This window comes from Vombatus ursinus, unplaced genomic scaffold (genome assembly GCF_900497805.2).
Source record: "Vombatus ursinus unplaced genomic scaffold, bare-nosed wombat genome assembly UNPS02014768.1, whole genome shotgun sequence".
NCBI lineage: Eukaryota > Metazoa > Chordata > Mammalia > Diprotodontia > Vombatidae > Vombatus > Vombatus ursinus.
Window position 1 is genome coordinate 12,298,050 of NW_020954546.1, and position 15,931 is coordinate 12,313,980.

At 50.2% G+C, this 15,931-nt stretch overlaps 1 protein-coding gene across 4 annotated transcripts in view; it reads left to right on the forward strand.

Moving 5' to 3' along the window:
- Window positions 1-15,931, forward strand: part of HIP1 (huntingtin interacting protein 1) — a 131,514-nt gene that overhangs the window by 62,077 nt on the left and 53,506 nt on the right. The window contains exon 1 of one of the 4 annotated variants that reach the window (XM_027861768.1): window positions 43-648. The exons of the other annotated variants lie outside the window; for them this stretch is intronic. Within the exon in view, the coding sequence (XP_027717569.1) occupies window positions 631-648 (18 nt within the window). The 5' untranslated portion in view covers window positions 43-630. Of the gene's footprint in view, window positions 1-42; window positions 649-15,931 lie in introns of those variants that run through there. 4 annotated transcript variants of the gene reach the window in all.

The window sequence follows — 15,931 nt, forward strand, 5'->3', positions numbered from 1 at the left end:
CTCTCTCTCTCTCTCTCTCTCTCTCTCTCTCTCTCACTCACTCTCACTCTCACACACACAGGCTCTGGCTGCCTGGGCTGGGCTCTCCCGCACTGGTTCATCTCTCAATAGCTGCCCCATCCTCGGGGAGAAGAGACCTTTTGTTATTCAAATCACACACTTGGGGCTCTGCTGCCGCTGCTGGCTTGGGTGCACCAGCCTGCTGCAGCCATTGGGATCTGCCGATTCATTCGTCCCTCTCCCTTCCCGTGGCTCGTGGCCTCTCGCACCAGCTGATTTCTAGATTTCCTCTCTCAGGTGGAGGGCAGGCGTGGGGGGGGATTGCTTTCCGGAGCTGCCGCAGGCCCCCTCCTCCCCATCCTGCCGCCCCCCCTTTCTGTGTGCTGCTGCAGCTCCCAGCTTTGTAATCTCTCCCCCTCCCTCCACCCCCCCTCGCCCTCCCCTGCTTCCTCTCTGCCAGTCCAGCCTGGGTCCTGCTGCTCTGCCCAGCTCCATGGGAGCCCCGCGCTCCGCGGCAGGCTCTCCCTGCCCTTGTGCCCGCTAACATGGCACTACCAGCACCCAATTAACCAGGAGTAGCAGCACTGGGGGAGCCGGAATCTGGTCCTCCTCCCAACTCCAGACTCGGTCATGGATGTGAGCAAGATGGTAAGTGAGCTGCGGGGGTTCTAGCCAGGGACCCCTCCTTCGCTTCCCAGCCCCCCATTCTGGAGCCACCTCCAGTGATCGGTGAAAGTTTCTTTATTGTTGATCCCCAGCTCCCAGCATGTGGGAGGGAAGAGAGAGAGGAACCAGGGAGGCAGAGAGAAGGTGAGGAGGAAGGGGGCTCTCCCAGCCGCTTTCCAGTCCACTGAGGAGAATCTCTCCGGATACTGAGGAAAGGGATGCCCCGATGGCCACCTCCCATCCACCGTCTCTGCCACCGTAGGGGCTGCCTCCGGAGGTCACCCCAGAGAAATGGAGATTCCCAGCCAAGCCATCTGACTGTCCCGTAACTGTCCGTAAAACCCAACAGGTTTGGAAGAGTTGGGGTGCAGGGCATCTCTCCCTGGGCCCAGCATACCTGCTTCAGGTATATGGGCAGAGAGCACAGCAAGGTAGAGATGGCCCCCTTTAGTGAAGCCATAGAATAGGGAAGGCTATAAACTCTAAACCTGGAAAGACCAAGGCTAGCTAGAGGTGGGGGGCAGGGGGAAGGAGAGGCAGATTAGACTGATGGGGGCAGACCGAGGGGACAAGGAGGGAGGATGTACATCGCTAATAGAACTAGGTATGGGGGCATTTATCCAACCTGCCTGGAACAGCCTGGAAGACTGTAAGGTCCCTTTTCTTTTTCCACTTCCAACCCCTGCAGGAATTCAGATCACGCCCGTAAAGGGGTACACTTCCCCCTCAGGGACAGGGACCAGGTATTTGTCACCCTGCCTTCCTCAGAACAGCTCTGAGCACATAGCAGGTGTTCCGTACATTCGTTAATTGATTCTGGTCCTTTCGGAAGTTCTGGGCAGCCCACCCCCTACCCAGCAGAAAGCCGATTGCCATATGTGGAACTGAGCACCGAGACCAGCCGGCAGTTCCCCTCCGGGTCTATGGGGCAGCCCCAGTGTTGGTACAACATTCAGCCAGGGGTCCTGACTCTCTCCCCTTATGGCACCCTGGATAGAACGGAAGCTTCTTGAGAAAAGAGACCGTCTCTTTTGCTTTTGTACCCGTGGCACTCGTCACATGCTGGGCACTTATTGATGCCTGTTGGTTGACTGATCCCCTCCAGGTGGGGTGGAACTAGGTGGGGGCGGGGGGGGGCGGGGTCTCTGCAGTCCAGTGACCAGCCTGGATCATGGACTGGTGAGGACACAGCCTGGTCAGATTGCTCAGCCTTTTTGTTGGACTACAGAGATGCCACAGGATTGTTTATATTCACTGGGGCCCAATACCGGGGGCGGGGTGCTTTTAAGGAAGTATTGCTATCTCAGATATTTTTGTCCAGGATTAAATCCAGGTTCCTAAGAAGGTCAGTATTCCAGGGCAGGGTTGGGCAGTGATCACCAGGGAATGGTCCAGGCAAATTTCTGTCGGCTCGAGTTACCATGGGCTCAGCCCACTGCTCTTTGGGTTCCTTTGCCCTCCCCCTCCCTGCTTTAGAAAACTGCAGAGTAGGGGGTGGGACTGGGCCCCTTGTACAAAGGGGCGGATGATCTCTATCCCCCTGGGACACCTGCAGGACTAGGAAAGGGGTGGTGCTAGAAAGGGGAGGGGGTGAGGACAGTGTGGCAAATAAAAAATCTGGTGGGGGGGCGGGGGGGGCTCTGTGGGCCCTCAGCTAGCTGTCATCTGTGTGACCGAGTGGGCAGGTGAGGTGCCCTGGCCAGACAGGGCAGGGTAGGGGTGGCTGTTCACACCTCAATCCCCCAGTGGCCAACAGGAAAGAAGGCCCCCAGCCCTTGGAGGATGATTAGAACATGCTTAGCCTCAGAAAACAGGACCCTGAGACACTGCCGGGCAGCAGGTTCCCCTTTCCCTGGGGATGGGGGCAAACGTCGGGCACCCAACACCTGCTGCCTTTATAGCCCCTCGATCCCATCTCCAGACAAATGGCTGGCAAGTGTCTGGCCAACAGATGGGGAGGGGGAGCCACTCTGCTCCTTGCAACACACACACACCCCCAGTCCCTTTATTAATTGCTATTAATTTAATACCTGCCGTGAAGGGAAGATGAGGAAGCAGAGAACAGAGTCCCTGCCCTGGATGTGGCATCTATATCTAAATTCTAAATAAAAACACAAGCATAGACACAACGTGTGTGATGGGAACTCAAGGGCAGGCAGGAGCAATCCTGGAATGTGAGGAGAAGTGGCGGCAGGGGGGCCTCGTTGGCTAGGGCAGCAGAACAGGCAGAGGCACAGAGACAGGGATGCGTCCAACCCTGCGCAGGGAGGCTGGCCTGGCTTTTCAGCAGAGGCTTCATGTCCAGGGTTTGTGGAATAGATACAGCGCACAAGTTGCCCGGGGACCAGGCTTGGGTTTGCCCCAACTCAGCCTCCTTAGTCTAGCAGAGGGTCAAGCCCTGGAGGCCGTGGAGAGCCTGGGGAGGGAGTAACCCTCGAGAAACAGTCCCAAGCCTATCTATTTGTGGAGACCTTAGGATTCTGGATTTAGAGCTGGAGAGGACCTCGGAAGGCACTTAACCCCACCCCCTCATTTTACAGATGAGGAAACTGAGGCCCAGAAAGTGGAAGTAACTCAGGAGAAGAGATCTGGAGCAGCAAGGGATCTCATAGGCCATCTAGTGGAATCTACTCACGCTACAATTTAGGAAACTGAGACCAAGGTGCCTGCATTGGTTCCTTTGTATCAGATCCCATCCCTAAACAGAACCACACCAGGGCTTGTGAGAGTAACACGTAGTAACACGTAGCCCCAGCTTAGCCCCGGGTGTGTAGAAGGTCTTTTGGCCCTCATAGGTGGGGAGGGAGGGGCAAGGATGGAGTTGCATGAGGCAGGATTCCTTTTATCTTCATTTCTTCCTTCCTTGCTTCCTCTTGGGGATAGAGGCAGACTTCTTGGTGACTAGTTTCTCTGAGGATTTCATTTCTGGGGTCCCCTGCCCCTCGTGGAGCAGCCTGACAGCGTGGGGCCCAGACAAAGGTGATATCATATGCTCATCAATTATTCAGCCGTCAGGAGCCCAGCCTGAAATCTGCCGTCCCAAGCTGTTTATGAAGTGCACATGAAGCCTGGAGCAAGAAAACCTTTCTCCATCCAGGCATGCTCACTGGGGCTCTGGCAGGCCCCTCCTGAGTTTTCCTCCTATGGGAGAAGGGTCCTCCAGATCATCCTTCTTTAGGCTCAGACCTCCCCATCCTCATTCCTGGTCCAGCAGCCTCAGTCTACAACTGGAATGAAAGCTGAGTACTTTCCCTCAAGTAGAGGAGGGCCCCCCCAAAATAAAACCTCCCCCCCAATTCTAGTACTTGGACAGCATCCTTGGTAGAGTTTGAGCCATCTCCTGACGAACATGATATGAAGAGAAGGCAGCCAAGTTCCTCTCCCACCAGCCCCTCTTCTGTTCGAGAAAGGTCTGAGGGAACCATGAAAGGCCACATTCTGATTGGTCAGGTCTATCCAAAGCATAGACCAGTTTTCCCAAGGCTGGTCCTCTTCTTGCATCAGGGTACAAATGACTGGGGACAATAGTCTCACCATCTGGTCAGCCTGCTGAATTATTGATTAGCCTGTGATATCACTCCGTCCTGGCTTCACTGGTCTTTTTTTATGTGGGGTGGATGGTCAAGTATTCCTTTATCTGACCTACAGAATGCATGGTACTGGCTACAGAATCAAAACAGACGTGGTTTCTGCCCACAAAGACCTCCCAGTCTAAAAAGGGAGGCAAGCTAGAGAGATGTCAGTCAACCCAAATATGTGCGGCAGTTATGAAGAAAGTTCATTAAGGGGAAAGGCAGGTTCAAGGACAGGTGGAGTTATCTGGAAGTGTTGTGGCGGTGATGGCTGCGAGTTGTGATTTAAAGGGTGGTCTCAAAGAAACCTCAGGCAGCTGGAAGGAGAAGGCACATCAGCTCTGAAAGTGTTAGCACTTGAGCAAAGAGGGGCTTCAAAGGTCATCTTCTCCCACCTGCTCACTCTATAGATGGCAAAACTGGGACCCAGAGAGATCGAGTTCTTGGCCCAAGGTTACAGAGTTAGTAAGTTCCCAACGTGGGATTTTTTTTGTTTGTTTCTTTTGTTTTGTTTTGTTTTGTTTTAGGCAATTGGGGTTAAGTGACTTGCCCAGGGTCACACAGCTAGTAAGTGTCAAGTGTTTGGTCTGAGGCCGGATTTGAACTCAGGTCCTCCTGACTTCAGGGCCGGTGCTCTATCCACTGCGCCACCTAGCTGCCCCTCCAACGTGGGATTTGAACCCAGGTCCTCTGACTCCAGACCCGCTTAGACCATGTCTGCCTCCCATAGAATGGTGACATTAAAGAAAGTGTGTCAATATATTGGAAAGCACACTGACCCCAGAGTCAAAAGACCTGAGTTTAAGTGCTGGTCTGACCGCTAGTAATTGTGTGACTTTGAGCTCTCTGAAAATCACTGAGGATAACCACACTCATGCCACACCAGAGTTGGTGTCAGGAAAGTATAAAATAACTGGGAGTTGCCACCCCTCCAACTGCTACAACAATAATATTATAATTATAATAAAAGTCTACTATCTCATATAAACTGACAGGTGGGAAAGCCCTCCATGACAAGCATGGGTATCAAAATGCCCTTAAAATCTCAGCCAATCCATTTCACTGGATCCAGCCCTCATCACACGTTCATTCCATTGCCGTCCGCAAGCACTCAGATTATCTCTAAAAATTTAAGAGCACCATTTTTAATGGACGCCAAGTACTCGTAATCTCCAAGCTGTAGCGAAAGAAAAGGTGTTAAAACATGGCAGCCTTGCAGAAAACAATCTGAGTCGTATGGGAACAGGATGAAATCCTGTTTTTGTCTGTCTACTACTGGAATTGTCCTAAGGATGTTCTCAGGGAGCTGGCAGTTCAAGACAGCTAATAGTGTCTTCGTTTGGAGCCCAGAGAATGCCCTCTCCTTCCCTTCTGGCTTGACAGTGCTTGGGAATGGATGGATAATTGGCTCTAGCCATGCTCTTTGCAGCTCCAGAGGGCAAGGCCTCAAAGTTACAACAACCAGGAGGCAGACCTCGGCCCAAGATAAAGAACTTTCTAATAACTAGAGTTATCTAAAAAAGAAGTGTAAATTATGAATTATAAAATAGGGAGCTCCTTGACCCTGGAAGTATGAAATCATTGGGCAGATTCCCATCTCTAAGGATGTAATAGAGATGTTATAGAGAGGGGGCATGCCTTCATTGGGAGAAAAGTTGGGCAGGATGTTTTACAAGGTCCCTTCCAACTTTGATATTTGATAATTCAACTGTTAGACCTTGGAACAATTGTGTGTGTGTGTGTGTGTGTGTGTGTGTGTGTGTGTGTGTTATTGACTCTCCTTTTTTTTTTTAATCATTGGCATTTCCCATTGACTCCATACACCCCCTTTAAAAAAAAAACCAACAACACCTCTCTCTTGAAACAAAGAAATCCTATTAAGACAACATATCACCACATTGGCCGTAGCTGACGTTTGCCTCGTTCTGTTTACCACCTTTCTGCCAAGAGGCAGTAGGAATATTTTACTGTCTGTTTTCTGAAGTCACCACTGCTCTCTGCAGCAATCGGCGTTTTTATGCCATTCCATAAGTTTTTATTTTCTATTGTTGTGTCATTGTGTACGTTGTTCTCCTGGTTCTACGAATATGAGTTCACTTAAGTTTTCCCTGTTTCTCTGATTTTTTCATATTCATCATATCTTGTGGCCAATAACATTACATTTCACTTATATGCCACGGTTTGCTCAGCCATTCATTCTCTGCTACCACAAAAAGCAGTGATTTGAGTGTTTTTGTCAATATCAATTAATTGACATTTATTTAGCACCTACTACGTACCGGGCACTGAGCTAAGCTCTGAGTGTACAAAAAGGAAAAGACAGTTCCTGCCCTTAAGGAACTCACAGTCTGATGGGGAAACAAACCTCCAAGTGAGACCTCATCCACTGTCTTTGAACTTCCTGGGTACAAAATGATGGTTTAGTAGTGGTATCACTGAGGCAGCAGTTATATATGTGAGTATACAATGAGTTTTGTTGAATAATTTCTTACTGAATTCCAGAGAAGGCAGATTAGTTCAGTGCAGTGGAAAGAGTACTGAACTTAGACACCGAATCTGAGTTCAAATCCATCCCCACATTCTCATGTACCACCTATGTAACCTTGGGGAAGTCACTCCTCCTGCCCCAGCCTTAGTTTCCCCATCTGAGCCAGGAGAGGGTTAGACGAGGTAGCTTTTGAGAGCCCTTCCAGTTTGACAGCTAGGATGATGTCGTTAGACCATAGTTTATGGAAAAGACCCCCAGGCTCTCACAGTTTGTGGGTCAGTAAGAGTCTATGAGGTGGCAGCTGAACAGGACAAACAAAAACATTGGTGTGATCTTGGGTCATGTTGATGCTGCCATCATCCAGCATGTCCAGAGCCAGGCAAGGGATTGTCCAGGGATATTTCCCACGGTCGGGCCACATTGAGAGTATCGTGTTCTATTCTGGTCGCCATGTTTTGGGAAGAAAGGACAAGATGAAGTGTCTCTAGAGATTAGGAGCAAAACAGAAATCACACAAGGCTTAGAAGAGACACATGATGGTGACTGTCCTCAAATGTTTGAGGGGTTGTTAAGTGGAGGAAGGATATGATTTGTTCTGCTCGGCCTCAGAGGGCAGAAGCGGGAGCAGAATGATGGAAGTGGTGAATGAACAAAATTGGATTTGATGTTGGATATCCTCACACTGAGAGCTGCCCAGCAGTGGAATGGACTGCCCTGGGAGGTTGTGTTGCCCCCCCCCCAGAGGAAGCAAGGGCTTGAGATTCACCTGCTGGGTGTCCTGTAGCGGGGATTCTTGGGAGGCATGGGTTGGTCTGGATCAGAGTTATCAAATACGCAGCTTGTGGACCCCATGTAGCCCAAGCTAGAATAAAATGTATTTAGGAAATGTTTAACAACATAAATAAAAATATAATAAGATGCAGATAATGTTGATGTGTGGTTTTCTAAGTCAATCTGCAGCCCACAAGAATCCTCATGCAGGGTTTAGTGCCGCCATTGATGACTGCCAAAGTCCTTCCAGTTCTGAAGTTCTGGGCTTCTCTGATTGTCAGGCCTCTTTAAAGACATCCATTGGGGAAAACACAATGTGTAAAAGAGTCCAGATCTCAAAAGAAAAACCATCTTCCATGCCATTACTTGACTTGACATTACAAGACGATGCTAGAGAAAGAGGCGAAGTTCAGAGAACCGCCAGGCCAGCCCAGCGCTGCCCTGGTACGAGTAATGTCGCATACCCACAATCTAGCCGAGGGATTTCCTTCGTTGGCCTGTTCTTGGAAAGGGCAGTCAGCAGCCATTTCCTCCCCACCTGCATCCTCCTCCCCTAGAGTGGAGTAATCCCAGTCCTAGATGGTAGATGACAAGACCAGATGGCCTGTTCTCCTAGATGTGAGCTCCTCCCCAGACAGCAGGACTTCATCACCTGTGCACAAGAAGGCAGACAGTAATCTCTGGGAAAGGCCCAGGCTCAGAGTCGGAGGACCTGGGTTCAGATCCTGCCTTTGACAATACCTGTGGGACCTTGGGCAAGTTTCCCTATCTGCAAAATGTGGGGGTCAGACTGGAAGGCCTTTGAGGCCCCTTCGAGCTCTCTGCCTATGATTCTATGACCCTAAGACACTTCTCTCCAGACTTCAGCTTCCTCATCTGTAAAATGAAGTGGAAATTGGACCAGATGGCTTCTGAGGTTCTTTCTAACTGTAGATCCTTTGATCCGATTTCTCTGATGCTTCTGTGAGAATCTGGATTCGGAGGGGGTTCGACCTGCAGCCAGATTCATAGGCTTCCCCAAGAGGAGGGAATGAGTATCAGGGGACCTCAGACTCATTTCAGATTCCCGTTAACAGGATTAAAGGGCCTTCTGGTCTGAGGCAGAGGCATTTTATGTGGGCTCACAGGCAGGAGTAAGAGGAGATCAAATGGATACGTGGATGGATGGATGGATGGATGGATGGGTGGATGGGTGGATGGATGGGTGGACGGATGGGTGGATGGATGGGTGGACGGATGGGTGGATGGGTGAGTGGATGGATGGATGGATGGGTAGATAGATGGATAGATGGATGGGTGGGTGGATGGATGGGTGGATGGGTGGAGGGATGGATGGATGGGTGGAGGGATGGATGGATGGGTGGATGGATGGATAGATGGATGGGTGGATGGGTGGATCAATGGATGATGGGTAGATGGATAGATAGGTGGATGGATGGATGGATGGATAAATGGATGGGTGGATAGATGGATAAAAGGCTAGATAGATGGGTAGATGGATAAATGAATGGATAGGTGAATGGATGGGTGGATGGATAGAAGGATGGATGGATGAATAGAAGGATGAGTGGAAGGATAGGTACATTTACTTGGTTAAGAGTGGAATAGGGATGTAGGCAAGTTGGGAGATAGGGAGCGGAGGTGGGGAAGGGGCAACTAGGGGAGAGAGAAGCACTGAAGCACTTTCAGTAGAGCTAGGATGAGAGCCCAGCAATCTGCTTCTGAACTAAGCTGCACAAGTCTTTGGTATACTTAGGGGGTCAAAAACCCAGCTATAGAAAGTACTTCTGCCTTATTTTCAGCTCTCATGACACAGAAATGGCCATAGTTACCAGAAAGTCACTCTATCGTACATACAGGTACCTTTGTATAACGGAAAGAGCCAAAGCTTTAGACTCAGAGGACCTGAGTTCAAATCCTGCCATTGACACCTAGTACCTGTAGGACATTGGGCAGGTCACTTCCTCTCTAGCCTTTCATTTCTTCATCTATAAAATGATGGAGTTAGACCAAGTGGTCTCTAAGATTTTTTCTATGTATAATCCTATGACCTAGTCATGGCATAGTGGGGAAGTAAGCCGAGAATTCACTTACTTAGAGGTGGGGTATCTCTGTTTGGGTTAGTTGGGCCTCTTTGTTTGGGGCCAATAGCTATAGAACTTACTGGAGGGATGTACTCAGATCTCTGCCTCTGCTGTCCTCTGTTGCAATTCTCTGGTGTGGTCTCTTTGAAAAGAACAGTTAGCACTTGGCTTTCTCCCTGGCTCCAACTAATTCTCTCTCCTTGTATCATCTGTGGTGCTGAATTTGGGGGTATTGGAAGGGAATGTTCCTGGTCTGGCGGTGACCCTGAGCATCCGGGAAGATTGGTCCCCAGTTTGTCCCCTTCAGCCCCTAGTTACAGAGCCCATCCCTGGCTAATGCCGCCTCTTGGCCTGTCTGAGTCAAAAGGCATTCATGGCTCTCTGGTTGCTCCCTGGGGTTCCTCAGTCATCCCCAGCCCACTGGTCTGTCTGCTTCCAGCCCTTGGCGTGTCTTTACAGGGTTTTACACACACACACACACACACACACACACACACACACACACGCACGCACACACTCCGCCACATTCTGAGCAGCTCTTAGCCCATCCTATTAGCATTGAGTAGAGCTGATGAGGGTGTCCCTGGATTATACAGAGCTAGTACAGAAGCTTCTGCACTTGTGATCCCTAGAAGATGTGAATTCTGTTTGACAATCGTTAAGTACACACTTACTGTGTGCAGAATGGGAGCTGTTGTGTGATGTTGTAGATGAGAAGCTGGCCTTGGAGTCAAGAAGGTTTGGGTTTGAACGTATATGAGGTAACATATATGAGGTGTGCGGCTCTTGGCCTCTCAATGCTTCACGCAGCTCTCTCGGGTGATGAATTGCGGCATCATTACCAGCAGGCTGTGGTGGAGGGGCTTTCCTCTGCAGGAGTTCCCCGTATTAATGAAATTACAGGTCCGGTCCAAAAAACAATCAGCAGGATGACCCGACGATCCGCCTAAAATAGACAAGAGGCTTTGGGTGCTTCTGAAGCCCTATCGCTAAGGTCCGACTAGGACTTGGATTTGTCGGGAAATTCTGCCTGTGGCCAGATCCGTAGGGTTTGGGAGCGAGATAGCGAGCAGGAGGGGCCCTCATGGTCACACAGACTGGGGGACCTGGCGAAGGTATTTGGAGTGTGTCTGCGGGGCGAGGGGTGCACCCTAGCATTTAATAGCCCGAGTACACAAATGACTACCATCCCCCTTGGAGCGTAGGGTCCTAGATCTGGGTCTGGGAGGCACCTCAGACCGTGGAGTCGAACGCTCCCATTTTACAGATGAGGCAGCTGAGGCCCAGGGCTATTAAATGAAGCCATGATAGAATCCTAGGTCTGGGATGGTACCTCAGAGGCCTTTGAGTCCAACCCCCTCATTTTACAGAGGGGGAAACTGAGGCCCAGGATCATACAGATAGTAATAGTTAGTGAAAGAATTTGAACCCAGGACTTCTGAATGAGGAGTTAGCGTTCTTACCCCTGTGCCATACTGCCTCCCAAATAAGCAAGCTTCAAGAAAAACTTCACGGAAGACGCGACAACTCAGCTGCTTAATTTCCATCCATGACTCATGGATAAGATCACAGGAGTATCCGATTAAGGGCAAGGTAATAATAATGCTCGGAATCATATGCGTAGTGCTTTAAAGCTCAAAATTCACCTTCACAAACATCATCTCATTGGACCCCCAGATAGATCCCCCCGGGGGCAGGCATTGGCTCAGGCTCAGAAAGGTGGTGGCAGTGCCCGGAAGTCTCAGACTTCAAACTGCCTTCCAGCATCGAACCTCAGAGAAGCCTTGTATTGGAAAGGCCTGCAGGGGTCATCAAGCCCTCAGCGAGGTTGGGGGCGCTGCCAGTGGGTGCGGCAAAAAAAGCTTCCTTTAGATGGATGGAGAGGGGCGAGTCTTACTTCACCCGGTGGAAAGGTACAGTAATTCTATCATGTATTGTACACACATAGAGCAAGCAGGGAGCCCTGATCGCTGGACTGGGCGCCTCCCATGGAGTTGGAGGTGTGCCTGGCCGCCTGTTGGGAAGACCCAGGGACTCCTTGGGAGGGGCCCCTGGGTCACCCTGATACGTTCTAGTGATTGGGAAAGGTCACCAGCAGGACAGCTGACCCCCTTTCCTCCTCCCCAAAGGCTACCCCATGCCTAAAGCAATAGATCTCTGTGTGGACTCGAGTGTGTGCAAGTGTGCATGCGTGTGTGTGTGTGTGTGTGCTGCACCCAAGACACGTTGGTGCCTTTGCGCTAGGGTAGCTTAGCAGTCAACACGGTGGAAATCAGTAATTCCCTGGAAAAGGAGCAGGCTCGTCTGTTTAGGACGCAGCTCGAACACCATCTTGGGCACAAACAGCCTTTCCTGACTTCTTCCCAACCCCCTCCCCTGCTGCTGGTGCCCTCCTTCCAAACTACCCGGTACTTAATGACTTGGGGTACGTGGAGACAGATGTCCCTCTTCACTTCACACGGAGGCTGTACATTTCATGTGCCCTGATTGACTTCCCCATTAGGATGGAAGCTCGTTGGAGAAGGGGTTCTTGCATTCTTCAGGCTGGTGGGCCTAGCGCCTGACACAGTGGCTAGCACATAGTAGGGCTGCTTGGTTAGAGGAAGGGACTGCTGAACCAAGATCCTTTGAGTCAGGGAGGAATGGGACCCAGGGCCAGGTAGGGTTTAGTTTTATGGAGGAGAGACAGCCTGGTCCAGTGGAAAGATAACTGAAATGTCGTCAGAGGAGTCGGGTTCAGATCTCACCTACATCACTTACTACGTGTGTGCGCGTCCTTGGGCAGTTAGCCACCCTGAGCTGTAATTTACTCGGCTGTGAAGAGTAGAGATAGTCGCTCCTCTGTGGTGAGGGGAAGGAAAGTGAGGGATCGTGGCGGGAAGTCCTGTGGAAGGGGGCAGGAATGCCCATCAGTCGTTTCCCAGGACCTCCCCCTCCACCCCACCGACCCCAGCTACAGGGAGTCTCTCTCTCTCTCTCTCTCTCTCTCTCTCACTCACACACACTCTCTTTCTCTCTCTCTCTCTCTCTCACACACACACACACACACACACACTTTCTCTCTCTCTCTCATACTCACACACATATACACACTCATGCTCTCACACACGCACTCACATACACACACACACACACGCACTCACTCCTCCTTCCTTGGCTTCCTTTACTTCCAGCCCTCCTTGGGCCCTTTTCTTTCCCTCCCCCAAGGGGAAACAGGATCTTGCACTGCTCGTGAAGCAGAAGTGAGAGTCTTGACCCCAGCCATTTCTGGGAAAATGTCATCACATCCGGCCTAGAGGCTGTGGTCGCAGATGGTGACATCCGTGCTGGACCCGAGAGGGGGACCATCCTCCCTTTTTCTCTGCTCTTCAGAAAAGTAGTCCGGTCATTCCTGTCGACTGAGTGACCGCTTTGGGCCAAGGCCCTGGGAAGCTGCACGGTCCAGTAGGAAGAGTGTTGGATATAGAACCCACAGGATGTGGGTTCAGATCCCACCCCAGTCACTTACTACCCATGTGACTTGGAGCAAATCACTCCTCCTCTCTGGCCTTAGTATCTTCATCTAAGTCTGACCCTGAGGCCCAGATTCTAATCCTGGTCTTGCTGCTGTGTGACCTTTGGCATTGGCATTGTCCCTCTGGAGACCTCAGTTTACTTATCTGTAAAATGGGGAACTGGCCTCACAGGCCTCTGAAGACCTAAAGCTATGACCCCACGAAGCAGCTCTCCCCAGGGCTCCTGCCAGCCAAGGCCTCCAGAAAGCACCCAGTCAGTTAGCAGTGTTTATTTGGTTTTGTTGTTCAGCTGTTTCAGTCATGTCTGACTCTATGGGACCCCAGTTGGAGTTTTCTTGGCAGAGATACCAGAGCAGTTTGCCATTTCCTTCTGCAGCTCATTTTACAGCTGAGGAAACTGAAGCAAGCAAGGTGAAGGGACTTGCCCAGGGTCACAGAGGCAGGATTTGAACTCGGGAAGATGAGTCTTCCAGAGTCCAGGCTTGGCACTCTATCCACTGCACCTGGCTACCATTTACTTGGTAGAACGTGAGGCTTCATCTACATTTTGTATTGCCCACCTTGCCCAGCACCTGCACACGGTGGTCAGTTAAATTGGCCACCATCCAATGATGTAATAACGTAATTATGATCTCGTTTTATAAAGGGGAGACAGACTAGGAGAGCCAATCGGGTGACTTGACCAAGGACAGCTGGGACCATGAAGCCGAGCCTTGGGCCTCTGAATTCTTGCCCTTCCCATTAGAACGTAGCACAGAGCGAAGAGGGCCTCAGAAGATTTACCAGGGATTGGGATTGAAGGGGGGGCCAGAGAGACAGGAGACACTGATCTGATCTGGGCTCTGCCACCACCTCGCTGTGTGACCTGGAGCAAATGACACCTTTGGGAACTTCTGTTTCCTTTATTCAATGAAGAGGTTTAACCAGATTTCTTTTTCTTTTTTTTTTAAAGTGTTATTGATGGGGGGCAGCTAGGTAGCTCAGTAGATAGAGCACTGACCCTGAAGTCAGGAGGACCTGAGTTCAAATCCGGCCTCAGACCAAACACTTGACACTTACTAGCTGTGTGACCCTGGACAAGTCACTTAACCCCAATTGCCTAAAAAAAAACACTAAAAAAAATGAAGTGTTATTGATGGGGAAGGGGGGTGTTTGTTGTGGGTTTTTTTTTTTTAACAACACAGTTATTCCTGGAAATATTTGTCCTTCCCCTTGAGAACCAAACCCTCCCTTTTGATAAAGGAAAGCAGTTAACAAAAAAACGTGTAATACAGTGACCATGTCTGAGAGCCTTCCTAGTCCCCTGCCTCGATGCTGGGAGGAAGCGTTATGTTACATTATCTGTTTTCCAGTAACTTTTTTGGTTTTTCTTTTTTTTTTCCTTAAAAAAATTATATTGATTTTTTTGTTTTATATCAGAGTTATTTTAGAAAGAAAAAATCTATAGGCTGTTCCAAATTGAGCCTTTCTTGTAATAAGGAAAAAAATTCAGCACAGAACATTCTAATATAAGCAATCAGTCAGTCTCCTTGACCTTCCTTTCCACATCCACAGAATGAACGTGGCGTGGACTAGATAGGCCCGAGGTGCACTCCATCTCCTCTGTGTGGGACGTTCAGTCCTGCTTGTCCCCTTTCCCTCTGCTTTGGGGCAGGAGATGGGTCATGTCATCTGCTCCCTGCGAGCTTACTCACGCTTGGGCTTCCTATCTGTTCCCTCTTTGTTTGCTTTCTGCTGTCATTGTGTCAGATTTTGTCCCGGGTCTGCTCACATCACTTCGCATCAGTTCATACAGAACTTTCCACATTTCCCTGAAATCCTCACGTTCGTCATTTTTATTGCAGAAGAGCATTCCATTACGTTTATAGATCGCAGTGAACTAGATGATTCCTAAGATCCCTTCTGCCTCTGACCCCCGGTGTGCGATTCTGTCTGCTGGGCCTTGCAGAGGGGATGGACTGGGGTCTGGACAAATGGGGTTCTGGGGACTGAAGTGATGGCCAGGTGAGGACTCTGGCACCCAGAGCTTTCCACAGGCTCGAGAATCTCTGGACACAGCCCTGGCCCAGGACATTTCCCCTTCTGCTGATGCCTTAGGAGACCTCTGCTCGGCAGAGTTTAGCTGAATTCACCACCCATATTGAGTGGATGTAGTGAGCTCTATCCCTAGGACAGCTTGGAATCGGATTGAGTGTGTCCAGGGTGGGAAACATCTTCAGAGTATTTCATGTGGGACAGGGTCTCTACCTGTGCTGCTTGGCCTTGGGGAGGCAGAACCAGGAGCAATGGGGAGAAATTCTAAAGACACAGGTTTAGGCTCAAGGTGAAGATCTTCCCCATAATTAACACTGTTCAGAAATGAAATGGCTTGCTATGGTGGATAGCGGGTTCCATCTCACTAGCTGTCCTCCAGCAAAGACTGGGTGATGACCCATCAGGGACATTGAATGGAGATTCCCATGCACATGCCACCTCGAGAGGCGATAGAAGCCTTGGCTCCACAGGAACGCTCCTGGCCTGTCCGAAGCCATCCAACTCTAGATGTGCCCTTCGTGGATTTCCAGTTTGAATTGGTCGGAGAATTCCCGCAAGCTGAAGGATGATGTCATCAAAGGGTCCCAGCCATCCTTCCGTCCACCTGCCTTGAAGATGCCCATGCACCATTGGATCATGCCTTCTCTTTATGCTCAGGGCTGCCCTCCAAGGATCCCCAAGTGTCCCAGTATTCAGGATGTCCTCAGTATCCCCATCAGGGAGCAGAAGACATGTCTGCTAATCAAGTCCCACTTCCCTTTGTGATTTCATTAGGCATTTGGGGGATTTTTGATTCCTCTT